The sequence below is a fragment of the Callithrix jacchus genome, chromosome 13, assembly GCF_049354715.1.
Source record: "Callithrix jacchus isolate 240 chromosome 13, calJac240_pri, whole genome shotgun sequence".
NCBI classification, from domain to species: Eukaryota; Metazoa; Chordata; class Mammalia; order Primates; family Cebidae; genus Callithrix; species Callithrix jacchus.
Genome location: NC_133514.1, coordinates 71,221,586 through 71,247,980, shown reverse-complemented (window position 1 = coordinate 71,247,980; position 26,395 = coordinate 71,221,586). Strand labels below are relative to the sequence as shown.

Below are 26,395 nucleotides of genomic sequence, written 5' to 3'. Positions count from 1 at the left end.
GGTAATGTTCATCTGTTTCTGCAAATAGCACCTAACAAAACTGTTATTTCAAAAGTCATAAAAGTTTTTATTTTCATGGTTTTCAGCTGGGAGGCTGAACTGAATGACCTGCAAAATTCTCTCACGAACCATGAAAGTATTAAGCTGAAGTGACATTTTTAATTGGGGAGGAAACCAGTTGAAGAAGTATTATAGCCTATATTAACATTATAGTGAGGTGTAGTATGGGTTAGGAAAAGTTAAATGACTCAACCAACACTATTTCTTTGTGTATATGTGCATTTTTTAATCCAAAAAAGTGTGACATTTTCTTTTAGGAGGAGAAAAAATAACTGAAATAAATAACTGCTTGAGATTGGCATTTGGGTGGACAGACAGAGACTTAGAATCCAATGTGGGTGGTTTGGCTTTCCCTCTTGTTTTTCTTTTCTTTGCCCCTCCCTCTGACAACTAAATCAAAAGCTACATTTTGTGTGTTCTATCTAAGCTCCAGAAATCCCCTAAGAATGGCCATTCATAATGTTAGCTATATTTAGAATCAGGGAAAGCTGCACTTTGCAGTGACAGTTTGTTTTTGTATGTGGTGAATTTTGTTGTTCAAGAATGTGTTAACATTTATGAAAATGATCACTATTTTTGATCTATCTGTGCCAATTTCCACAGAGGTTCCAAATGATTTTAGATACTGTTTGTGGTTAGGTTTTCCTAATATACAACTTTGTCAGCAAATGCCTGACTTCTCAATCTCAGCATTTTCTCTTAGCTATATTACAGCTTAATTTTGCTCTCTTTTAAAACAGTCAGCAGGGAATTTGAAAGTAGTAGATGCCTGTCTAATAATAATCATGTATGTGTAAATGTATCAATGTTTACATCCATTATAGGTCAAAGCAGTAGACACAATGAGTGTTATGCCTAAATCCTAATTTATTGAATATGCAATTGTCAAATATATGCCATGTTTCAAGACCATGGAAATAAGCATAAACCCTTCAAGTTTTTATTTTAAGACTGTGTATTGGGCCAGGTGTGGTGGTTTATGCCTGTAATCCCAGCACTTTGGGAGGCCAAGGCAGGTGGATCATGAGGTCAAGAGATCGAGACCATCCTGGCCAACATGGTGAAACCTCATCTTTACTAAAATACAAAAATTAACTGGGTATGGTGGCACATGCCTGTAGTCCCATTTACTCCGGAGGCTGAGGCAGGAGAATTGCTTGAACCCAGGAAGCAGAGATTGCAGTGAGTGAACCAAGATTGCGCCACTGCACTCCAGCTTGGTGCCTGGCTACAGAGCAAGACTCTGTCTGAAAAAAAAAAAAAAATACTGTGTATCTCTTCTGTATAGTTTTGCATCATACGTATTAATGGAATTTAAGGGGAAATGTTGCACCTACCCTGTTAAAATGGAATATATGAAAGGAAAGCTTCTATACTTTGTGAATTATATATGTGTTCTTCTCCCTCTCTTGAGATTCTTCATTGTCCTTAGTATCCTAAACTGGGTAAAATTAACATACAAGAAAGTAAATACAAACCAAATGAATGCTTGATCACAATCTCATGAAGTGAAGAAAGGCAAAAGTTGGAACCAGATGGAGGTTTCAGCTTAGCTGTGAATTTCACACATCTGCAGTGCATTCCTTTCTGCCAGAGAGGTGAATATACACAGTTAAATCTCTCTAAACAAGTACCAGACCTGTGCTTCGTAAGTTAAAGTAAACTCCACTTGGGATATTTCAAGTCATGTTAATCAGAATGAATGATACTATACTCTCTTTGAATTATAAAGAGCCATTTACAGAACAACTGTTATGTCTTCTTGAGGAATTAGTTAAATTTAAGTTATCTTTATGTCTTTTTAGAAAGTGCAACAGTATACGTTAATCATTCAAGCCACAGACATGGAAGGCAATCCCACATATGGCCTTTCAAACACAGCCACGGCCATCATCACAGTGACAGATGTCAATGACAATCCTCCAGAGTTTACTGCCATGACAGTGAGTAGAGTCACTCATACAGCTTTGGGTCTGTAGTTTGTTACTGAGAAGTTTTTTCATGAATAATAAATGTGTTAAATAGAGGTGGAACTTGCTTCACTTAATAGTAAGATGGCTGCTAACTTAGACGTTTCTGGTCATCAGGGCCTTACATAAGGCATCCAAGTAATCTGTTTCTTTATAGTCTCCAAGTACACTGTTAAAGTTGTTAAAATAAGCTGCCTGGAAAACACTTCCTAAAAAGACTGCCATTATAACAAAATGCTTGTAAATATTTTCAGGTGCATTAACTGCATGACTGATTTATGCTACTTTGTCAGCATGGCATGTAATTATCCATATCTGGGGTAAAATCATTTTGCACAGACAAGTTCTTTCCCCCACCCCACCGTAATCACCCAGAGACTCACAAATGGATGCTGATTTTAATATTAATGAAACTGTAAGGTAATTTGGAAAAAAAGTGGACTACTGAAAAATGTTACAATATTTTTAAAGTCAAACAGAAACGCTTTGATTACCTGGATTATCAATCTCCTCATTTAGTGTAGACAATAAAGATTTAATGGGGCAGTAAAATCGGGGTGGTGTGGTCATCAAGACAAGTTGTCCTTCAGTGGTCCACGCTGCTTCTCTGACTGAGGCTTGTCTTTCTCGCAGTTTTATGGTGAAGTCCCTGAGAACAGGGTAGACGTCATAGTAGCCAATCTAACTGTGACCGATAAGGATCAACCCCATACACCAGCCTGGAATGCAGTGTACAGAATCAGTGGTGGAGATCCTACAGGACGGTTTGCCATCCAGACCGACCCAAACAGCAATGACGGATTAGTCACCGTGGTCAAAGTAAGTGTTCCTCAGGCCACTGATCTCTCCGACTGGGGCTTAGCAAGGACCTGTATATATCCCCACCTCACTATTTTACTCTGGAAACTTAGGACCTTTTTCTTTCAGCCATATACAGATGTGCATTTGATATATATTTGGGAGACTATGTCTTACTGTTTAATTTATGCTGAGGCTGAGGCCAACATCTGTATTCTCACATCATCACTGGATATGATTGTTTTTTAATCAATTTGGACAGTTTTTTACCAATGGTTTTTTAATCAATTTGGACAGTTTTTTACCAATCTGAGGATAGGACTGGCCTGAACAACATTAACTGTCATTGTACTTGATATGTTAGTGATACATCACATTCTGAAGTTTTGATCACTATTGATATCTATTAAGAACGATGCTACACACCAGCTATCTTCATATCTATAGCTATTAGAATATTCGCAGATAGTGAACAAACCAGAAAAACCATAGGAGTAAAACGGAATGAGTAGGCAAGAAGAAAGCCTGCATTGTAGAAAGGTCTTGCATTTACATGACTGTTTAATTTTTTATTGGATTTTAGGTTTTGGGGTACATGAGCAGAGCATGCAAGACAGTTGCATAGGTACGCACATGGCAGTGTGCTTTGCTTTGCTTCTCCCCTTCACCCACATTTGGCATTTCTCCCCAGGTTATCCCTCCCCACCTCCCCCTCCCACTGGCCCTCCCCTTTTCCCCCCAATAGACCCCAGTGTTTAGTACTCCCCTTTCTGTGTCCATGTGTTCTCATTTTTCATCACCCGCCTATGAGTGAGAATATGCGGTGTTTCATTTTCTGTTCTTGTGTCAGTTTGCTGAGGATGATGTTCTCCAGATTCATCCATGTCCCTACAAACGACACAAACTCATCATTTCTGATTGCTGCATAATATTCCATGGTGTATATGTGCCACATTTTTCCAATCCAGTCTATTATCAATGGGCATTTGGGTTGATTCCAGGTCTTTGCTAATGTAAACAGTGCTGCAATGAACATTCGTCTACATGTGTCCTTATAGTAGAACGATTTATAGTCTTTTGGATATATACCCAGTAATGGGATTGCTGGGTCAAATGGGATTTCTATTTCTAAGGCCTTGAGGAATCGCCACACTGTCTTCCACAATGGTTGAACTAATTTACACTCCCACCAACAGTGTAAAAGTGATCCTTTTTCTCCACATCCTCTCCAGCATCTGTTGTCTCCAGATTTTTTAATGATCGCCATTCTAACTGGCGTGAGATGGTATCTCAATGTGGTTTTGATTTGCATCTCACTGATGACCAGTGACGATGAGCATTTTTTCATATGATTGTTGGCCTCATATATGTCTTCTTTCGTAAAGTGTCTGTTCATATCCTTTGCCCACTTTTGAATGGGCTTGTTTGTTTTTTTCCTGTAACTCTGTTTGAGTTCTTTGTAAATTCTGGATATCAGCCCTTTGTCAAATGGGTAAACTGCAAAAATTTTTTCCCATTCTGTTGGTTGCCGATTCACTCTAGTGACTGTTTCTTTTGCTGTGCAGAAGCTGTGGAGTTTCATTAGGTCCCATTTGTCTATTTTGGCTTTTGTTGCCAATGCTTTTGGTGTTTTGTTCATGAAGTCCTTGCCTACTCCTATGTCCTGGATAGTTTTGCCTAGATTTCCTTCTAGGGTTTTCATCGTGCCAGGTCTTATGTTTAAGTCTTTAATCCATCTGGAGTTAATTTTAGTGTAAGGTGTCAGGAAGGGGTCCAGTTTCTCCTTTCTGCACATGGCAGAATGGTTTTCCCAACACCATTTGTTAAAGAGGGAATCCTTTCCCCCTTGCTTGTTTTTGTCAGGTTTATCAAAGATTGTATAGTTGTAGATATGTTGTGTTGCCTCTGGTGTCTCTACATGACTTTTTAAATGCTGTTTCCGAGACCTTAAGAAATTGGTTCTTCTGATCTTACTGTGAAAAAAGAACCAAACAAAACAATTGAATGCTAGAAGGAAAGGGGGTGTTCTTCAGGTATAACATGTGCATAGCTATAATGGAAAAGCCCTGTAAAGTGAACATCCCTTCCTTTTAGCCACCCAGTAAAGAGATTTACTTCTTTGCCTCCCATCTAAACACTCCTGATTTGTACCTGAACCCAACTGTTGACCTTACATAGAAAGATGTGGTAAAGTGCCAGTTGCCAAGAATTACGCAGATGCGTGAGTAGAATGGAATAGGAGTGGAAACTCTCAGAAGGAATATAGTGATTAAAAGCACCAACCTGAGTCTGCTGTCTGTGTTAAGAGTCCTAGCTAGCTCTGCTCCTGATATCTGAGTGATCGGGGCCAGCTATTTAACTGCTATAAATTCCAGGTTTCTCATGCAGAAAGGGGCTGATAACAGTAAGTTAGTCATAGTGTTGTGAGAGGTAAATGAGCTTCATACACATTAAAGGACTTTGAACTGTGCATATACCTCTTAGCATAAATAAATGTTACATCAGGGGAATGTTTCATGTGGCTAGTAAAATCACTCTAAATATTACAGTCTTACTTTCTGACTTTTCTGTCTTCTTTAAAATACTAGAGAAAGAAATGTTGAATTGGGGATTTTAGAGAGAAAAAATGATGTGTTTGACGATTTTAAAAGGTGGTCTAGGGTAGGAAACTAGTGCAGTTTTTGCTGCTAATGAGGCTTTCTCATGAGCTTCACCTCTTGATCATTCTTAGGCTACCAATTATGAGCCTGAGATCTTAATGCTCTTGTTTTTCCTGTTATTACTGCACAGTAATGCTTATTTGCACCTCCGTTAGCAGGTGATCAAGGGAAATTAGAACAAATGTCCAGTCTAGTTGCTTGACTCCTGGTAACATTTCTAGTGACAGCAGGATTCGGTGAACTTTGGAAGTTAATATTTACGTAAAGTGTTTTTTGTGCATTGCATTTATCTAGAGTGTTGTTCTTAAATTTGGGGCTTTTACAGAGCAGTAAAATACCCAGAGATATTCTGTAAGATGGCAGAGTTTTAGTTTGCTAAGAGGAAAAGAAAAATCTCTTCTACTTACCAACAGTATTATTTTAAAAAGTTGTGTTTGTTATTATGTATACATGTTTGTACTGCACAATGTGTACTTCAAATTATGAAAGAATCTTTTAAATTAAATAAGTTTAGCTTTATTTAATAATTACCTTTTCTGATTTTTGGTTTGTTTTCTTCAATTCATCATGGACTGGTGAAAGCTTTCCAGGACAAGTAGTGATCTTTGTACTAATGTTTGAGAGTATACAGTTAGACTATCATGTTCTCACTTGACTTTAAGTTATTTAGTATTTTAGGTCAACAATGCTATTCTTAAGAATAATCAAGTTTTTTTAGGTATACCTAAATAAATAAATCTGTTCAGTAATCATCTGCATTGTTTTGTGAGCATAAATCTTTTAAGTGCTCAAGATTTCTAATTAGGTTAAATTGGGATAAATATTTTGATAAGTGACCATGATAATGCATGTTTTCTAGAAACTTGAGAGGAACCTTATCGTGTAGTGAATGAAAAAATTTATTTTTTGGAAACAGTTCATAGAGGAATAAACTACAGCATGCAGACGTTCTTATTTCCTGCAAAAATTGGCTTCCCTTCTATTTTTCAGCCAATCGACTTTGAAACAAACAGGATGTTTGTCCTTACTGTAGCTGCAGAAAATCAAGTGCCATTAGCCAAGGGAATTCAGCACCCACCTCAGTCAACTGCAACCGTGTCTGTTACAGTTATTGATGTAAATGAAAACCCTTATTTTGCCCCAAATCCTAAGATCATTCGCCAAGAAGAGGGGCTTCATGCCGGTACCATGTTGACAACATTCACTGCTCAGGACCCAGATCGATATATGCAGCAAAATATTAGGTATGAAATGCTGTTTGTAGTGTTTTCATAGCTTACTTATGTTCTATGCTGTGCATAAAATTTATCTAATTCACTATTTGAGTAAGAAATTTTCATTGGAATCAAAACTACTTATTAAAAGATAATTTAAAATTATCTGAATTTTCTTCTTGGTAAGTCAATGACTATATTAGATATAAATTGATATCTATATATTAAAATGGATTTATTATTTGAAGGAAAAGCTGTTCTTGCTTCTTTGTATCTGCCATTTTTACTTTAGAAAATACTTAAAAATTATTTAGCCTGTGCTTTTGTGCCAGACATCACAAAAAGGTTCCATAGGGAGTAAATGGAGGAATTTTCAGAGGCCTATAACATTTATCTCTCCTCCATGCATCATGAAGGAAAGAAAGCTCATGCCAAAACCAGGATCTAAGAGCTAATTATTTTCATCCCTTACCTGTACAGTAGTTATTGGACTTATAAAACCAATCTGTAAAGATTTCCAGACTCAGCAAAATCTAATTTATCCTTCCTGATGAGGGAGTGGATGGTTGGCAGGACATACCCCATGCAGTTATTCTCCAAAGCTGGTGATGATCATTTTTAAAATTAACTTATATTTTATGAAACTTCCTACAGAACTGCTGCTAAAAGATAACTTCATATGTTATCCTATGTTAAATGTTAAATGTTCTCCATTTCTCTATTCATTGAGATCAAGATAGCTATTAATAGCCAGTTCATAGATGTGTAGATGTACAACTTTTACCTCTTCAAACATAGCATACCTTTTCCAATCCAAATAGTTATCTAATCTCTCAAAGTTAATCCCCAACCCCAAATTTTAAAAAGGAATTTAAGCTGATAAATCTGCCAGTTTAGGCTCAAGACTGTAGGACTTTCTTTGCAAAGGTGTAGATCTGAGGCTTGGCCCAGTGTGGAAGATGCAAGTAGGAATGGGACTATGCTGCTCTCTCCAGTGTGACTTCATGTCAGTCATGAAAAGGTGTTAAAACATTTTAGGAGTGTTCTGTGATATGATATTCAATTGCTATTATACTTTCTCTTAATTCCTATATTGGGACTACTGTTTATCCAGAAGCTATATTCAGGCTATTTTATCTGTACCATTGGTATCCGTTGAAGTGGACAGGAACCTAAAATGAGATCTATCCAATCTGCCTTAGCCCACATTAGGGAGACTGTGCTCCTAGTCTTTCCCTTAGACACCTGTAGAATGTTCCCCACATACCTGACCAAACACAACCTTATGTGCCTACCAAAACCACTGTCACAAAAATGCTTTTTCATGTGAAAGCTGAAATTTCCAGCCATCATCTACAGAAATGCAAGTTAATGAGCCAATTGGATTTGGAACTAAACCTATAAAGTAATGAAACTTTTTAAAAGTTTCATTTCAAAAAAATTTAACTTCACTTTTATTTTACAGATACACTAAATTATCTGATCCTGCCAATTGGCTAAAAATAGATCCTGTGAATGGACAAATAACTACAATTGCTATTTTGGACCGAGAATCACCAAATGTGAAAAACAATATATATAATGCTACTTTCCTTGCTTCTGACAATGGTATGTACACTGTTTTTCCTTGTATGTTGATTAAAAACAGTAGATCTTCATCATGCCTGTTCAGGAATTAAAGTTTTCTACAAAACTCAATTAATTGCCTGGAAAACTGACTTTCATAACTTCGAGGTCCAGCTTTTGTTTGTGATTTCTGACAGGTGTTCTGGAACATCCTTCACTGTCATTGCATTGATTGTTCTCGACATCCATCCACCATTCATGTAGACATACCTTTGTTATCTTATTGTCCTGCAACATGTTGATGCCTCGAGTCCATCCAGGTAGCCCTAGACACTAGATTTTTTGAGTGGATGTTTTTATATGTCTTCTAGTCAGTCTGTTTGCTGCCATTCATATATCCATCTCTGTCAGTCTTCCTTTTTATAATTCTCTGCTTCTGTTTGCCATAGGCTTAATTTTGTTCATAAATTGAGATAAGTGAGTAGTGAGCTTCAGGGTGTGGGTTTTGGAACATATACGTGGCATCTTTTTTTCCTTTCTGAGTTTCTGGCTGGTTTCTAATTGGTTAAGATTAATAGATAAGGGTGTTTTTCAGATAAGAAATATAAAGGGGACTTACATAAACTTGGCGAGGGGTTTATATTGCTTTGTTAGCTCTTAGTATGATGTGTGTTTCAGACTTCGCGCTCTGGAATTCTACAGGACCCCCGGGTACATACTCCAGCTTTCCCACTTTGAATCTGTGGGATTGGCATGGGATTTTAAATATATGTTTCCTTTTTTGTTGTTGTTAAAGACAACCACCATTTAAGACTCCACCACTTAAAGAGTGTGTGGCCATGAGCCGGTATCACTAGAGATAGGTATCAGTGCCTAATTCACAGTGTTTTAACTGAGATATAATGACTTTTATATATATATGTGAAACATTTGAAACAGTGGCTGACACAAACTAACCACTCAAATAAGTATTCCTATTGTGTATTAATAGTTTCAAAACTGAACCACATATTATTTTAAATATTTTAACATTTTCATGTTTATGAATATGAATGTTGGTATTTAATAAAAAAATAGCAGGCTTCAATTTGGTGGTTGAATTTGATGTTTACAATTTTCAAATGCAAAATATTTTACATTATAAAAATATATCAATACTTTCGATAAGAATAATATCAATGAACTTTTCTAAATACTTATACTAAAATTTAATGAGATTACTAGCTATAGAAAATCTGTATAGTGATGGCCAAAGAAATATTTCTTCTCCTTTCCAGTATGGGACCTCCTGTTTAATATTTAGTGTTGGAACTTTGTAGGAATAGCTTTTGCCATTTTACATCAAAGCATAGCATTAGTACCTGTTTTATGCTTTTTTTTTTTGCCTTAAATAAACAGTAGTTTTCTTCTACAGTAGAACTGAAAGTAATATATCTTGAATCATTATGTTGAGATCCAAAGAGCCATAAAATTATATGTATGTATGTTGGGTGTGAGTTACAACCAGATTTATTTATTCACCAAGGAAGATTGTTTTCTAATTGAAAGGGCTTTTGATAAGAGAGAGAAGTGACCTGTTAAATGTATGTAGCTGTGATGCTTTGAAAGTGCACTTTACTTTAAGTGACAAGGCTAGATTTGGAGCCCCAACTATGTTCCTTAATGATTAGGCAAGCTCTTACATGCCGTATGCCTTAGTTTCATTATTGATAAATTCTTTCGCTACTTAAACTTATTCTATATAGTTGTTATAAAAGTATAATAAATATTAAATGTGATCATAAATTTAAAATCCCTCAAACTTACTGTTGAATATCATAGTGGTCATAGTGGTGTTATAACAGCCACTATACCCCTCCAGTTCAGCTCTCCCTGCTCTTAGAACTATCATGTTCCTCATAGAAGTTGATAGAGATTTCCCCTTATTCCCTCCCCAGGATTGTGTATGTATGTGTACCTTCCTAGTTACGTGATCTTTGACAGGTCACTTAAATCTCTGGTCTTCATTGTATAGCATTCTTTATAAAATATTCATAAATATTATATATATATATGCATGTGTGAATATTTACAATATAGCAGAAGCAAAACACCAGACTAAATTATCACATGAAGTGGTGGAGACAGCATTTTATTATAGTGGAATGAGAATGGGTTTGAGGTCAGGCCGACCCATCTTTAGTAACAACTCCACCACTTAAAGAGTGTGTGGCCATGAGCAGTTTACAGACTTAGGTTCATCTGTTTAAACCTGTGTCATAGGATTACGATGAAAATGCACGTAGAGCTGCCTAATATGATCTAAAAGCAAGTAGTTGGTTAGTAAATACCATTTCTCTTCTGCATGATGTTTCTGAGTTGAGGTCTGTGGTTCTGTATCACTTGTCTGTAGACTGGTTCAATAAGTCATAGCTGTGTTGGAGTGTTAAAAAGCATTATTACGTTCTTTCATGCACGTGTCTTGGTTCTCCATAAAAAGAGTAGAGTTCACAGGATTATGAGCCCTGTGTTTGCATCCCCAACATTCCTCACAGTGCCTGGAGCAGCATGGTCTGTGCAAGCCCTGACTAATGAACAGAAGGGGCAGGGAAGGTGTGAGATTCCATAGCAGGGGCATTCTTCATCACCTTGCTCAGACTCTGCAGAGCAGCAGTGGCAGCTCAGGGTCATTCTAGGAGGGAAGCAAGAAGTGGCTTTGTTTTGGAAATGGTCTGCCCAGATGCCTCAGCAACTATATTTTTCCAAGGTTACACAGTCATAAGGGCCTGAATTTCACCATAATTGAGGTTCATTGGAGAGAACTGTTCAGCATCGGTTTGTGATTTTTCTCTCTTTTAAGGAATTCCTCCTATGAGTGGAACAGGAACGCTGCAGATCTATTTACTTGATATTAATGACAATGCCCCTCAAGTGTTACCTCAAGAGGCAGAGACTTGCGAAACTCCAGACCCCAATTCAATTAACATTACAGCACTTGATTATGACATTGATCCAAATGCTGGACCATTTGCTTTTGATCTTCCTTTATCTCCAGTGAATATTAAGAGAAATTGGACCATCACTCGGCTTAATGGTAAGAACAGGTTAATTATTTGAATATATGTGCAGTTGAGAGATTTTGAAGCCTGGCATGAAAAGTTAATTTTTATGTGCTCTGTAATCTTCTCATTATACATATTTTTAAAGCTGCTTAAAGTTTAAGTAAGATTAAGTTTAAAGGCCTTTAAAGCCAAAAAAGTATTTTTAATGCATCATAGTTGTAATCCACTTTATGTGTACTCTTAGGTAGTAAATACATTCTGAACAATGCTGTGTTTTTTATAGCTTTAAGTATTGCCTGTCAAACTATCTTTTTCCTTTTTCATATAGGGGACTTTGCTCAGCTTAATTTAAAGATAAAGTTTCTTGAAGCTGGTATCTATGAAGTTCCCATCATAATCACAGATTCGGGTAATCCTCCCAAATCAAATATTTCCATCTTGCGCGTGAAGGTTTGCCAGTGTGACTCCAATGGGGACTGCACAGATGTGGACAGGATTGTGGGTGCAGGGCTTGGCACCGGTGCCATCATTGCCATCCTGCTCTGCATCATCATCCTGCTTAGTGAGTACTTTTATTGTCTTTTAGATTTCAATTCTCTTGGCTTCTAGGGTGTTCAGCAAAGTCACTTGTTGCTATTGCCTGGCAAAGTAGTCTCACAACCCTTTGACCTCTCAGCATTTCCTTGCCAATCATATATGGTCGGCCGAGTCCACTTTAGAATGAAAAAATCCCCGAGCGTTGTTTCAAGCACTTGAGGTTTGCAACAAGCCTCCTCAGCATGCCTCTTCCGTGCCCTCTTACTCTTTCTGATGCTGATTGCTTAGGAAACTGTAGTAAACTCTTTTCATAGAAAAACATTACACAATCCCAAGTTTGAGCACGATTCTTATGATTTGAGTATGAAATTATGGCACATAGTTGATGATTTGGGAAAATAAATATATTGCTTTCCTTTACCTTCCTTCATATAAAGCACAGTCAGCAGTGCTCCAGTCATGAGAAGATCAAGGTATTTGTTTCTGAAGGGCTGTGTAAAAGTGAGAGATTGCACTTCATATACAGCACATTTGATAATAGAAATGATTACACAGCTCAATAAATTGTCTTTAGAGTAAGTGTAGATTAAGGAATTGCTTCTTTTTAAGGTACTTTGCAATCTTTGGTTCAGTGGAATGCAAGAAATTAACCACTGGAAAGTACTTTAGGAACCACTTCTAAGCTTACAGGTTGAAAGAATAAATTGCATGGGCCCTGTGTTTTATTGTGAAATAGCAGCAGGACTTAGTTTATTGTGCGGTCATGCTATGCACCAATCACTTTCTTGAAAATGTTGGCTATTTCTTTTATGTTTTCTCCGTTTACAAGTGTTCTGGTAATTTAGAATTCTATCACTTTATTCTAAGCAATTACTATAGAAGTCGGAGCCTTTTTTACTTCCTATATGGAGACTACTTTGGCTATAATTTGCAACCTGCATGCTATACTAATAATCCGCTTGCTAGATTTAGCCCTGGAACAATAGCAAATGAGATCATGTTATCTGGCTCTAAAAGGAGGATATTTGCTTTTATGGCCAATAATAAAAATGTACTCCAATAGGAGTCATTAAATCTTTTGCTTCAGGATGTATACTGATACTCCCAGATTTTAGACAGAATTTGTTCCTAGATGTGCACTTAGGGATATGTTTCCATTTCAGCTGAAATGTGGCATAGATGCCAGTCTTATCCAGAAAGACTTAGGTATGACAGATTATGGCAATGAAGAAGTAACTGGCATTTTGAAGGAAACTGAATTGGTGCTGATTTTAACATCAAATCCCTGGAAAATGTATGGTTCTAGACCTGGCACAAAGTGTAAAACATTAAAGTCGAATGTTATTTCAGTGTTTAAACGAATCCCCTAGGCTTCTTAGCTGAAGCATGCGCCAGCCTCTGGGAATCAAAACCTCAAGATCCAGTTCCTGACTTAGTTCCAATTTACTACCAGGTCATCTGGGCAAGCTTTGTCTTCCTGGAGAAGTGATGTTTTCTGTGAATTTGGGATTGTAATAATGACTGACCAACCTAGATAACACAGCAAGTAACAACTTGTTGCTGTTTGTGTCTCTAGAATGTACAAATCACTATTAAGGGCAACTATCCTCTAGCAAGCCAAAAGGAAAATAGAAAAAGTTACTGTCCCTGTATGTGGATGGTGAAACTGAACAAGGATGATCTACTTCTCAAGTGAGTGTGCAGGACACTAGGGATGGGAGCCCAGGCCTTCGCACTCTTAACTCCAGTGCTTCGGCCTGCTTTGTCTTGTCTCTCTTTAAGGTCAGAAATTGATAGTAGAGTGAAAGATGCATTACAACCTTTTAGCCCATTTAAGTATAAATTATCATCACTGAATACAGTGGCTAGATAGGCCAGGCTTTAAAAATGGCAATATTATGTATTTTTACTATTTTTCTCCCTAGTCCTTGTGCTGATGTTTGTGGTATGGATGAAACGCCGGGATAAAGAACGCCAGGCCAAACAACTCTTAATTGATCCAGAAGATGATGTAAGAGACAATATTTTAAAATATGACGAAGAAGGTGGAGGAGAAGAAGACCAGGTGAGCAATGCTTTAAATCTTTAAACGAAAATTTTATGGTCATATAAATATAATAGTGAGAAGTGTTAATACTTCAGTGAGAAAATTGTATCAGGTTTCCCTCCTGTTATCAGTCATTTGGTGAATTGTTTCCTATGTGTGTTGACTATTTCTCAAATTTTTTTCAAAGTACCAAACGTCATTGTGTTTATTTTGTAAAAAAAAAAAATAAAAATTAACATTTGTTTCAAAGGATTTAAACCCAATTCTGGTTAAATCTGTGTAATGATAAATCTATTTTTCTTTATAGTTTCTCTTCATTAGATATCCAAAATATAAATAAAGTGTCTTCTACTTTGGGATCTAGATATTTATATGTATGGTAGAAAAACCACTAAGACTATTTATTCCACAAGTATTTACCAAATAAATTCAGTATTTTAATCCTGAAGATACCTCCATGGGCAGAGTTAACAAATATCTACCCTTAAGAGTCTTACATTCTTGTGAAATATTTGAAGTTAGAGTCAACATCTAGTTCATCTTTATATTTATAGTGTCTGTCATGGTTTCTGGCTCCAAGTGATTGTTCAGTAGATGTCAGAATCCCCTTCTGGCCATTAAATAATATGAGCTTATATCACTATGCTCATATGGTTCTGCATATCTCTTCAAGGATGAGAATGACCATAAATGAGAAATAAAGATCTCTCTCTGCTCTGAAGCAACATTTTCAATGTTATCATAGCAAACATGTATAAGCTCTATACTACATGGCAGGCATTCTGTTAAGTACATTAGGTGCCACTATCTCTTAATCTTTGAAACTTGTGATATTAGTACTGTGACCATCTCTACTTCTGTGGAATAGAACCAAGCTTAAGGATGGTTACATTCTACAAAATCATGCACCTAGGAAGTGATAGATGCAGAGTTTGTATGCAGGTCTCTGAATTCACAGCCTAACATCACTATTCTGATATAGTTTCTCTTGAAATTATATGGGTATATTAATGTAATCCCTGAGAAATCACTGTGACAGGTAATTTTTGGGTACATTTGATAGTCATCTAATTTCTACTGGCTGATGCAAATGTGGAGGATAATAGTCTGAAGGAGAACCCAGGATTCTTTGTTTTTTGCATCAGTATCAGTAAGTTAAAATGTTCTATCTTAAGTATATATGCAGACATTGTTGATAAGGCTGTTATTTGAATAAAAGCAAATTTTCATGAACATACTTTTCCACTGCTTCATTCCTTTGAGAAAATGATACATCATTTTTCATTTTACAAAACACATTTGTATTCATTATTGTTTAATCTTTGTGGCAGCCCCTTAGAGTTTTCCATTTTCCATTTGAAGAAAGTTGCATGATTTGCTTTCAGAGTTTGTAACTCACAGAGCCAGGACTCAAGGCCTCATATTCTGATTCCAGGTTCCATGCTTCGTTTTCAACACTCCAACTCTCTCACTTAGAAGAGATGCAAATTTAAAGTATGTTGAAAACTTGACTCGTGTGTAAAGCTGTTTTGAATACTGACTAATTAAAGCGGCTCTATAAATACACCTTAGGGTGTTTTGCTTATAAATGTCTTTCAATATTAAAATTCATGTTTGGCTTAATCCTTTAATTAATCTATCCTTTCACTTTCCTAGGCTATTTTCAAGATCAACAAACATATATTGATCACATTCTCTCATAAATCATCTACTTCCAGTATTTTCCTTTTTGTGTAATTGTGCATACTTTTCAAAGGCATAAATCCTAAAACCCAACTCAGTATAGCTTCAATAAAATAGTAATAACTGTAAGACCACCAGTAACAACTGCATGCTACATAAAATTGGAGGCTCAGAGGCAAGAACCAAGAAAATACTCATATAGGGACTGGACTGTGGGGTATTTAAAAGCACTTGATTTGAATCTTTGTCTCCTTTCCCCACCAGTGCCTTCAATAAATAGGAAAGGCTTATTTTATTTATTGACATTATCCACTTAAATTGATACTTGAGATTAAGTGGTAAAACTCACCTATTGTAAGATTTGTTAAAATAATCATCGTAAATCTTCAACTTCCTCTTTACCTAATCTCTGAAGTTTGCTAGATTTTTGGGGTGTTTTTTTTTTTTTGCCCCTGGCCAAACTCTTGGACAAGAATGTATTGCTTCATATCTCCTTCCCCAGGAGTCTAAAGATTTTTCTGGAATTTTCTCTGTATTATACTCTGGGACTAATATTTTAATTTGGTATCAATCTTCCTGTGGTGTCTTTTTGTAGCCCCTGGGTTCTTTGATGGCATAAGCATCAAGATCCAGAGCCTCCACCCATCTCTGATTCTCTGTGGTGATTTCTGTGTACAGTTCTCTTTCTAGACAATTGTGACAAAATTATATTATGGGGTTTTTTTTTGCATCTAATTTTTAACCTCATAACAGAATAAAATACATGATGTAGGAGTGCTACTGTAGGAGTGCCACAGCAAGGCTCTCTCCTCTCTCTAAACCAGCAAATGAAATTCATTCACTTATCCTCATTTCCAAGGCCTCTACCTTTACTTACCTCCATCCTGCAGCAGATTCCTAAACAGTGTCTTGTCTCTGCTTTAACATCCCAGTCCACTGTGGAACTTCTTCCTTAGCATGACAGCTCTTCAGTGCTATACCCAACCTTGGGTTTACCCCCTCATATACTAGGTAAAGGCCCATGAGAAAGAGTCAGTGGTGGGTGCAGACTCCCTCAGGATGTGAATTCATCAAGCCTGTTGACTCACGGTGACTTAAGTTGCCTTCAAAGTTGGTGTTTTTTAAAGGCAGAGTTCTTTCTTCTTCTCACTCTTCCTTCAGAGATAAAAGCAGCTATGGGTCTCTTCCTAGAAAGGGCTTGTCTGATTCTGTATTTTTATTCAGTTAGGCTTTATTTTGTTCTCTGCTATCTTATGGATTCAAAATGCTTTGATTGGGAACTTAGTTTGTTCTTGGCATTAGAGTGTGAATAATAGTCTCGTGACTTTATTTATCCCAACCAGAAGCAGATGTTTTTTATAGGGTTAAGAGTTTAACTACCATTCATACCAACAAAGAACATCCCAGCAGCCTAGAACCTTCCCTTGGACCCACAAACAGGTGGTTTGCTCTCTGTCAAAAGTAATCACTTTTTTATTCCTGTCACTGTAGATTAGCACCCCTGTTTTTTACTTTTATGTAAATGGATATCATACAGTGGGTACTCTGTGCTTCTGGCTTCTATTACTCAACATTATACCTATGAGATTTGTCTGTAGAAGGAGTTCATTTTTGTCATTGCTGGATAGTCTTCTGTTGTAAGAATTAACTGCATTTTATGTATCCATCCTACTACACTTGGGCACTTGAGGTTTTCCAATTGGGTTATTATGAATAAAACTGTTATGAACATTTGCGTGCATATGTTCTGGTGCATTTTGGCTGGTATGTGCACAGGAGTTGAATTTCTGAGCCATGGAGTGTGCATATGGGCAGCTCAACTACAGTCCTGTACATTTTCCAAAGGGATGGTACAGTTGACATCTCCCCTCTGCATTGTGGCACATGTAAGTTCATTTCGTCCACATTTCATCCTCACTTAGCACTTGGATTTTTTTCATTCTTTTAAAATTTTGGCCACATTGATGGTTTATGTCTCATAATTTAATTGGGATATTCCTGCCTACATATTTACCCTTTTAATATTTTATTCATGAAGTTTCTGTTCAGCCTGTTTGTCTACTTTTCTATTGAGTTGTCTGTCTTTTTCGTACTGACTTGTAGGAGGTCCTTATATATTATAAATATGTGTTCCTTGTCAGATAAATATATTGTAAATATCTTCTCTCATTCTGTTGCTTATTTATTCTCTTAATGGTGTCTTTAGGTGAATAGAATTTTTTTTTAAATTTTTTATGTTGCTCAGTTTATCAGTTTTTTTCCATTATGATTTATGCTCTTGTTTCTATCTAAAGACTTTGTGTAGGGCATGGTGATTCAAACCTTTAATCCTTAGCATTTGGGGAGGGTAAAGTGGAAGGATCATTTAAGCCTAGGAGTTCAAGACCAGCCTGGGCAACAAAGTAAGACCACCTCTCTAGAAAAAAAATAATTTTTTTTTTTAATTAGCCAGGCATGGTAGCTGATACCTGTAGGCCCAGCTACTTGGGAGGCTGAGGTAGGAGGATTGCTTGAGCCTGGGAGGTTAAGGCTGCAGTGAGCTGTGATTTTGCCACTGTATTCCAGAGCCTGAGCCACAGAGAGAGACCCTGACTCAGAAAAATAATAATAATGATAAAATAAAACGTCTACCCCAAGGTCATGAATCCCCCCAACTATGTATATTATCTTCTTGAAGCTATATTGTTTTGCCCATCATATTAAGTCCATAATTTATCTGTAATTGATTTTTCCTTTGGTTAAGACATGGGTCAGGACTTCTTTGTGTTCTTTATGAATACCCAGCGCCCTTTAGTAAAAAGATGACCTTACCACTGCATTGCAGTACTGCATTGCCATAAAGCAGGTGATACGTATGTGCGGCTTTGTGGGTTAGCTTCCTGCAGTTCTATGCAGCACTACCTGTTCTGTCTGTTCATGAGTCAATCTCATGTTGTTTTAATTACTGTAGCTTTCTAGTTTCATGCTATCTTATAGGATAAGTTTTCTGAGTATATTCTGCAAGGTATTCTGGTTGTTTGTTCTTGTTTTTCTTTTAGATTTTTGGTGGATTCTGTTTTACTTTTTCCTTAAGAAAAATAAAGCATTTATTTCTTATTTTTTAAATGTATTTACTCAAAGTACTCCACTAAATAGATGTTACTGCTTTAAATCTTAAAATCAGTCAGTTCCTGGGAAGTTCAGCGGTATGAAATACACTGTGTTTTATTTTCCATAATTTACATGTAGCTCCCTGTTAGAAATTCTGTTTCTTTGTAGGGCAAAGTAAGAATTTTTGGCAGTAGAATCTAATTCATAGTTTTTATTATTTTTTTTGTAGATATTATCTCTTTACTAATAATAGGCCTCGGAAATGGGACTGGTACCATGCTGCGTTCTGAATAAGTTTTAGTTGATCTTTATTACCCATATGTTGGAGCCTGTGTGTTACCTTCAGGTGTGAATGGCTGGTGATGACCTGGCGCTGGTGTGGTCGGCTTCATGTCTCAGCTGGACAGTCTTAAAGAATCATTTTTGCTGTTTCTGAGTAGTATTCCATTGTAAACTGAACCACATGTTGTTTATCGAGCTTTGAAAGTTGTGTAGATTTCAGAGATCAGTTTAGATCTCTGGATGCCAGGTAATAAATATGTTTACAGCAAGGCAGGTCTGTACAGCAGTCTGCAGAAAATTAGCCTGAAACTGGCACAGCTAAGATTTCGTTCTTCCTACCAAGACAAAGTATCCATACCAGCAGCTAACTGATTACAAAGAAAACAAAGCAAAATAGTGTTTTTCAAGGGTAGTGCTTATCTTCCCTGTCTTTGATTAGAGTCTCTATCTGTATAAGTTCTATGTCAAGGTCCAGATTACTAATTTCTTTAACAAAATAACTAAGAGGGGACTAAGGGCAGGGAGGAGGGGGAGAAAAAAAAACTACACCAATATCCTTTTTTTTATCCTGTGTATAACAGATTTACTAGAGTTTGTGGATCTTCAGCTGTGGCTTAGATTATCAGGAGGCTAGGTTGAGCCCATATTTGAAACAAGCATTAGATGTGTTCTAATGAGAATACACATCGCATGCACACACAGGGTTGATAGCAGTTGAACAGACACTTTTAGTATCATATCTAATCTCTTTTCAGAGGGTGAAGTTCTTTATCTGCTTCACTGCTACAGTCAGCAGGGCTTTTTGCTGGTTAGTAAGGCATGTTTAATTACTCTCATTAGTAAATGTCCTTTAGTGCCCTTTTGGCCAATGGGGTTGGTTGCAGATACAGTATCGCTTTCAATGATCTTTGTATTGAGTTCCTTCCGTATCATCATCACTAATAAAATCAGGATGAATGTACAATACAGCCGATAGCTCAATTTCCCTGGGACCATCCCCTTTCAGCCCCAGGATAGGAAACAGAAACTGTTAGCTTTCTGCTTTTTAAAGCTTAGACTTAATTACAAACATTTATCAAGCATATATAAATGTTGCTCAGTCACTGGTGCTCACATTAAACCTCTACCTACATCACCTGACACAATGCAGTTTCATTCTTTATAATAATAGCAAAAGCTGTTGTTTGGTGTACCTTATGTGTTAGCTACTGTACTAAGTACATTATTTCATTGTTGAAATATACATTAGTTCATTTGTCCTTCACAATCGTACAGTAAAATAGGCATATATTGTTAGAAAGTAGCAAAGTGAGGATTAAATCTTTGTCTGCCTGAGTGTAAAGAAAATGGTGTCTACTGTATCTTTCACCATCCTTGGCAAAGCTCATGCTCTACCGGGCATCTAAAATACTGCCTTTTGGAATGCCATGCGAATTTGTCAGAAGGCTCTTTCATCCTTGAAGCAGACCTGGAACATCCAGCAACTTCCTGTGCTTTCAGGATTTGACTTGAAAATTAACCATTCCCAAGGCCTTGGGCTGCTGTGTGAATTCATAATCTATGAAAAGAGGTGCTGCTACACATCTTGGTTGGGGTCACAAATGACAATTGATAGAAGCTGGAACCCTCCAGACCATGAGTTCTGGCTCAAGGAGCAATGCCAGCCTCAAGGTAATAGAGGCAGGAAGCAGAAAATTTCTAGGCAGACAGGGACAGGTCCCTGGCAAAGCCCGTGGCCCAAAGTGAGAACTTCTATCCCTGTTTGCCTACTCTCATGATTGGTTCTTTCTGAATAATGTCTTTTTAGCAATCAAATGTTACCTTTTTCAAAACTACCTGTGTGGCCTGCCCTGCCCCTGATTCTATACCTATAAAGACCCCAGACTCAGCCAGTAGAAGAGAGAAGCAGCTGGATGTCAGAGAGAGGCATTTGACTGCAAAGGAGAGAAGCAGAGAGGTGACTTGACTTCAGGGGAGAATGACTTGCCCTTCCCGTCCCCTTTCCAGCTTCCCTGTCTGCTGAGAGCTGCTTTCATCACTCAGTAAAATTCTTCTCATTCACCATCCTTCAATTTATCTGCATGACCTCATTCTTCTTGGGTACTAGACAAGAATTTGAGACCCACCAAGTGTGGGTACCAAAAAAGGCTGTCACACTGGACCTTTGCCTACACTGGCAGAGGACAGCTGTCCTATGTGATGAGGCACATGGCCCACTGAGCTGATAACACACCGGGGTCTGTGGACAGCAGAGCTAAGAGAGCATTGTGGCATGCCCTCTGGGGCCTTGTGGTGACAGGCACCCCCACCTAGATGCCACCACAGGGCCTGCGTGGAGTTTGCTCCTGCCAGTGCCAAAGTGGCCAGCCAGTTCCCGCATTTCCTCGCCTATGCACTCCCTCCCACAAGGGATTGAGCACAGCGGCTGAGTAAATGGGGCACCCCTGGCACGAGTCCCACAAAGAGGTCAAGAAAATATCCTGCATCAAAGGGATGAGGACTTGTCTCTCAGGCAGAGTTAACTCATGAGAGACTGAAGCTGATGCTGGGCAAAGGAAGTTGTGACAGTAAGGCTGGGTGGCTGCTTAAAGATTCCACATCAGTCTTCTCTTGATCACTCTTGGGATTCTTGGACCTTGTGATCCACCATGTCTCAGGTCTTTCTTCTCATACTCAAGTCTGTTGCTGACTGGAGCACGGCAGTTGTCTCCATTTTCTTCTCAGTCTCTCCAGACAAGGCCCAGCACCTCTTAGGCTCAGAGAACACTCTATAGGTTTCACATTCCAGAATCCACAATTCTGACAGGACTCCCAGCAACTTGGGAGACCGAAGCCAGAGAATTGCTTGAGCCCCAGGGTTTAAGACTGCAGTGAGCTATGATTGTGCCATTGCACTCCAGCCTGGGTGACAGGACTCTGTCAGAATTCCAAAATGTGTTTAAGTTTTACAGACTGACCAGTGCCTGCTTCATCGGGGTGTTGTGTTTGTTTGTTTTGTTTTATTTGTTTTTATTTTTGTTTTTGTTTTTTATCTGAGATGCTGAGATGTTTTTGAACTCTCAAAGGAAGTAGCTCAGTCTATTCAGGCTGCTATAACAAAATTCTTTAAATCATGTAGCTTGTAAACAAGAGAAAATTATTTCTTACAGTTCTGGATGTGGGACGTCCAAGATCAAGACACCAGCAGATTCAGTGTCTGGTGAGAGCGTACTCTGTGCTTCATATAAAGTGCCTTTCTTGCTGGGTCCTCATACAATGAAAGGAGCAAACAAACTCCCTTGGTATTCTTTATAAGGGTACTAATCCCACTGATGAAGGCTCCACCCTCATGACCTAATCACTTCCTAAAGGCCCTACCTTAATACTATTGTATTGGGAATTCGGTTTCAGCATGTGAACTTAGTGGGGGACAAGGACATTCAGATCATAGCAATACCTAATACCAACCCCTATGTTTTGGGGGACATGTCTGAAAGATGGATTCTGTGTCACTGTAAAGTAGTATTTTATAAACTTAGAATCTGTTCATACATGGTCTGTGGCTATGTTTTCTTTAGCTTGCAGAATTAAAAATAGAAAATATTCACATAAAATTCTTGTTTCCTATTCCTTGCAAAAAGTGAAAAGATCTGGAAACATGACCTGCATTCTGGGAACCAAACCGAGATTTCCACTCTTCAAGCAGGACAGTCATGTTTCAGTTTTCTTTTCTTTGTACCAGACCAGCTTTATTCATACATGTATCAGCCCATTCTTCATAGATCTTACTTTGCAGACCCTGATTGAATTATACAATAATAAATAAGTCTTGGATTAACAAAAAACAGATTCATACAAAGAGGAGGTGATTTTCCAAGATAGTTCCATATTGCGTAAATAAGAGAGACAGAAAGAGAGAGGAGTAACCACACAAACATACTTAGCCAGATGTATTAGCTAAAATAGACTAACTGCTATAACAAACTCTAAAATTTCAGTGACCTAAGTCTAGTTGAAAATGTATTGCTTGCTTTCATAACAGTAATGGGATTTCAGGTTGTGGGCATTTGGGATGGAGAAAGGAGGTCTGCTCCTTTTCATACAGTCATTCAGGGACCTAAAGTGCCAGAGGCTGTCCCATGTAACTTTTCACATGTAAGTTTCAGGATCGTCCTACGCATAAATCCATGCAGTTGCTACATGACAACAGGGCATGGAGGATGACTTTGGAGAGATTTCTATGGGCCAGGCCTAGAAGTGGCACACATCTGTTCTCCTAATTCCCTGGGAAATAACCTTTAGCAGTGTGCCTAGAAAGAAGAATAAAATGGTTTGGTACTTGAATTTAGAGAATCTTTTTGGAGACTCTGTGAGAACACTTTTTGCCCTACCCACAGTGGGTTGCATTGACATCCAGCTATGTCACAGGGAAATAGGTCCCTCGACACAGAGGAGATGCAATAGGTACAGCTCATGAAATGCAACACTGTATAGGCATGAAAAACGGAACTTAAGACTCAACAAAAACAAGGAAAGGAAGCTCTCCTTTATCTGAAGAAAGCTTCTGCTACTTTCTGTGATACTAAAGTCTTCTTGATCAGGATCCAGCATGGGCACCATGTAAGGAATCACATATAATTTCAGGATAAAGGGAATTATAATAGGAGCGCCTAGGTTTTCAGAACCCAGAAGATATAGATATAATTATCATATGATTGTCCATTGACTTTTTTCAATGAAATTCATTTTTTTATGTGATTTGTGGAAATTAGTTTCAGTATTGATGTAGATGAGATCCCTAGAGTCTTGATGACACAGAAAGCACAGTCCATTGTGTCCAGGTGCCTTAGATGAGGTAAGAACCCACAGTTCCTGTAACCCAGGGTTTGGCCTTTAGGAAAGGGAACTTTGAGCATTGACAATGTAGTTTCTTATCTCTTGACCCCTCCCCTTTGCATTTTGAACTGCCTGTACTTGCACACCTATACCACACTCTTTCACATTTTTTTAACGTAGTCCATTTCTTCATCTAACTTTGTTTAGCCATCAAGATTCATCTTAAGACATCTTGTCTTGGAGTACCAGGCTGAATTGAATGTCTCTGCTTTATGCTCCCACAGCATTCCCTGTCTGCCTCTATTTTGAGCTTTTATGTCCAGTGTTGGTCCTGACCTTAAACTCTGTAAAGCAAAGACTTGTCATACTCGTTTTTTATTTCAGCAACACTCAGAATGTTAGTTAAACCACTCTGGGCCCTCTTCCTGAATTTCCAACTTAGTTTGCAACTCTATCTGTGGCATAATTGAACCAGTACACTTCTGATAACTTCACTATTATCCTTAGAGATCTCTGATGTCTTCAGGAAATGATGATAGCATTCATAAATGCTAGCATTGTTGCATACTTGTTCTGTGTCAGGCACTGTGCTACTCTCTCAGTTTGCAAGTGCTTTATGGCATTCCTGATGATTCCATGAAGCAGACACTGCTATTATTCCGGTTTTCAAACCTAGGCCTGTGTGACTCAATAGTTCAAGCTCTCATGCACTGTGATAGAGGTTGTATAATAGATATTTTATTTAGTCTCACTGGTTTATGGCAGGCAGGAGCTGTTACTGGTTTGGTCCAGTATGGCTAGGCACATAGCCACAGCTTATTAGATGACCACTGGTAGCTGATTTTAGAAGACATAAGGGTAAGACTCAATCAATTGATTAAGCTTGCAGAGTTGGGCACATTTGGACATTAACAAAGTTAAAATCTGGAGAAGCACTCTAAGCCAAGTATTAAAAAAAAAAATCTGAATATACAGTCTGGAACTAAATCTAAAGTCCAGGTAGGATGCCTAGACAGAAGGATGGGGCACACAGGTACAAGAAAGCCACTGGAGAACAAACCAGCTACTCTTCTGAGTCAAGAAATCTCTTCTTGAGCCATGGGATCTCTGTGGACTTCTGCAGTCTCAGGAACCAGAACTAACGTGGGCAATCAAGCCCAACTATCTGACTTTATGTCGAGAATGAAGCTTTTTAATCTAACTATGGTATATTTGATTGCTTTTAAAAATTGATTCTGCTGTATAAGCAAACTTAACAGATGGCTGAATCTGGACATAGCTGTGGAGGCTACTTTCAACACTTTTATTGTTGACTAAAGCATGCTCTGTTAATGATGTTCCCAAGTTACTCATTTTTACCCACCTGCAAACCCTGTTATATATTAGTTATTGAAAGAATTCTGATTTCACAAAAGGAAAGTTCCACTAGGGATTGGGTTAGCACATTGTCATTCCCTTTTTCCGTGCTATTCTCAAAACACTTGTGGCCAGGGTACACATTAGTAGGCTGTAAAAGGCGTGTGTTTGGAACTGATCAGTGCCCATGCCCTCCCAGTTATTAAATACTTTCACTGTGCACATGATTTGCATATGACTTTCTTTTTGCCATTCCTGTCCTTCATGCAAATGACACACTATTTTATATAAGTCATTTTCATACTTATTCTTCCTGGCTAATTACATATTTACTACATTTAGTTTTAAGGAATTGGAAAGCTATTGATATTCTAGTAATAACAGTAATAAAGACTTGAATGCCAAGTATATGTTAGTACTATGCAAAAAAAAAAAAGCTAACATGCAAAAATGCTATAGGCCAGTGCAGCTACCAAATCCACCAGCTACCTATTTTATAAATAAAGTTTTACTGGAACAGGGCCATGCACCATGCCCATTGATGCCCATTTTTTATGTATTATCTATGACTACTTTTATTCTGTAGCAGCAGCAGAGTTGAAATATTGTGACATGGACTGTCTGGCCCCCAAAGCCTAACATATTAATATTTAGTATCTAGACCTTACAGAAAAAGATTGTTGAACCTGGCTATAGATGTATTCAATCAATGGAATTCTCACTGGCTTTTTTGTCTAAAAGTTAAATACTGTTAAGCTTAGTATGGGAAGTTTATGTAATCTGCTGAAGGTCACACAGTTAAAATATGATGAAACCAGGATTTGAATCAAGGATTTAAAAAAATCAAATACTTGGCTCCCTTTGCCATGTTTACTTTATGTGTACATTTATCCTAACACAAAGAGTATTCTTCAGGACATTTCACAATGATGTGTCATAAACGAGGGAAGGATCTTGATGCTCTGCCACCATATTCTCAACGAAATGTTGTCATTTCTTTATTACCTATTTTTATGTTTCCTCTAAGATGAATAGGTCATGCTGAGTTGAAACGGCTTTGATCTCTATCCAAGTGGTCAAAATTTTTTTTTTTTTTGCAAGAAGAAATTGGAGCTCAAGGTGAAAACATGGAACCCAGCATGCATTTAGATGACAATACTTTTGTCTCCCAAGACAGACAGTGTCTTGGAAGGGTTAAGAAATGTGCTCATCTTTAGAGGGCTGTAACTGGATTGCATCGAAACAATGGGAAATTATTTCATATTTCAAGTGCTCC

At 37.7% G+C, this 26,395-nt stretch overlaps 1 protein-coding gene across 3 annotated transcripts in view; it reads left to right on the top strand.

Moving 5' to 3' along the window:
• Nucleotides 1-26,395, top strand: part of CDH2 (cadherin 2) — a 236,558-nt gene that overhangs the window by 192,337 nt on the left and 17,826 nt on the right. For all 3 annotated transcript variants that reach the window (XM_002757141.6, XM_008979647.5, XM_002757142.6), the window contains 7 exons: nt 1,866-2,003; nt 2,664-2,849; nt 6,479-6,732; nt 8,168-8,310; nt 11,108-11,341; nt 11,638-11,871; nt 13,772-13,911. In XM_002757141.6, coding sequence (XP_002757187.3) covers nt 1,866-2,003; nt 2,664-2,849; nt 6,479-6,732; nt 8,168-8,310; nt 11,108-11,341; nt 11,638-11,871; nt 13,772-13,911 — 1,329 coding nt within the window. The remainder of the gene's footprint in view (nt 1-1,865; nt 2,004-2,663; nt 2,850-6,478; nt 6,733-8,167; nt 8,311-11,107; nt 11,342-11,637; nt 11,872-13,771; nt 13,912-26,395) is intronic.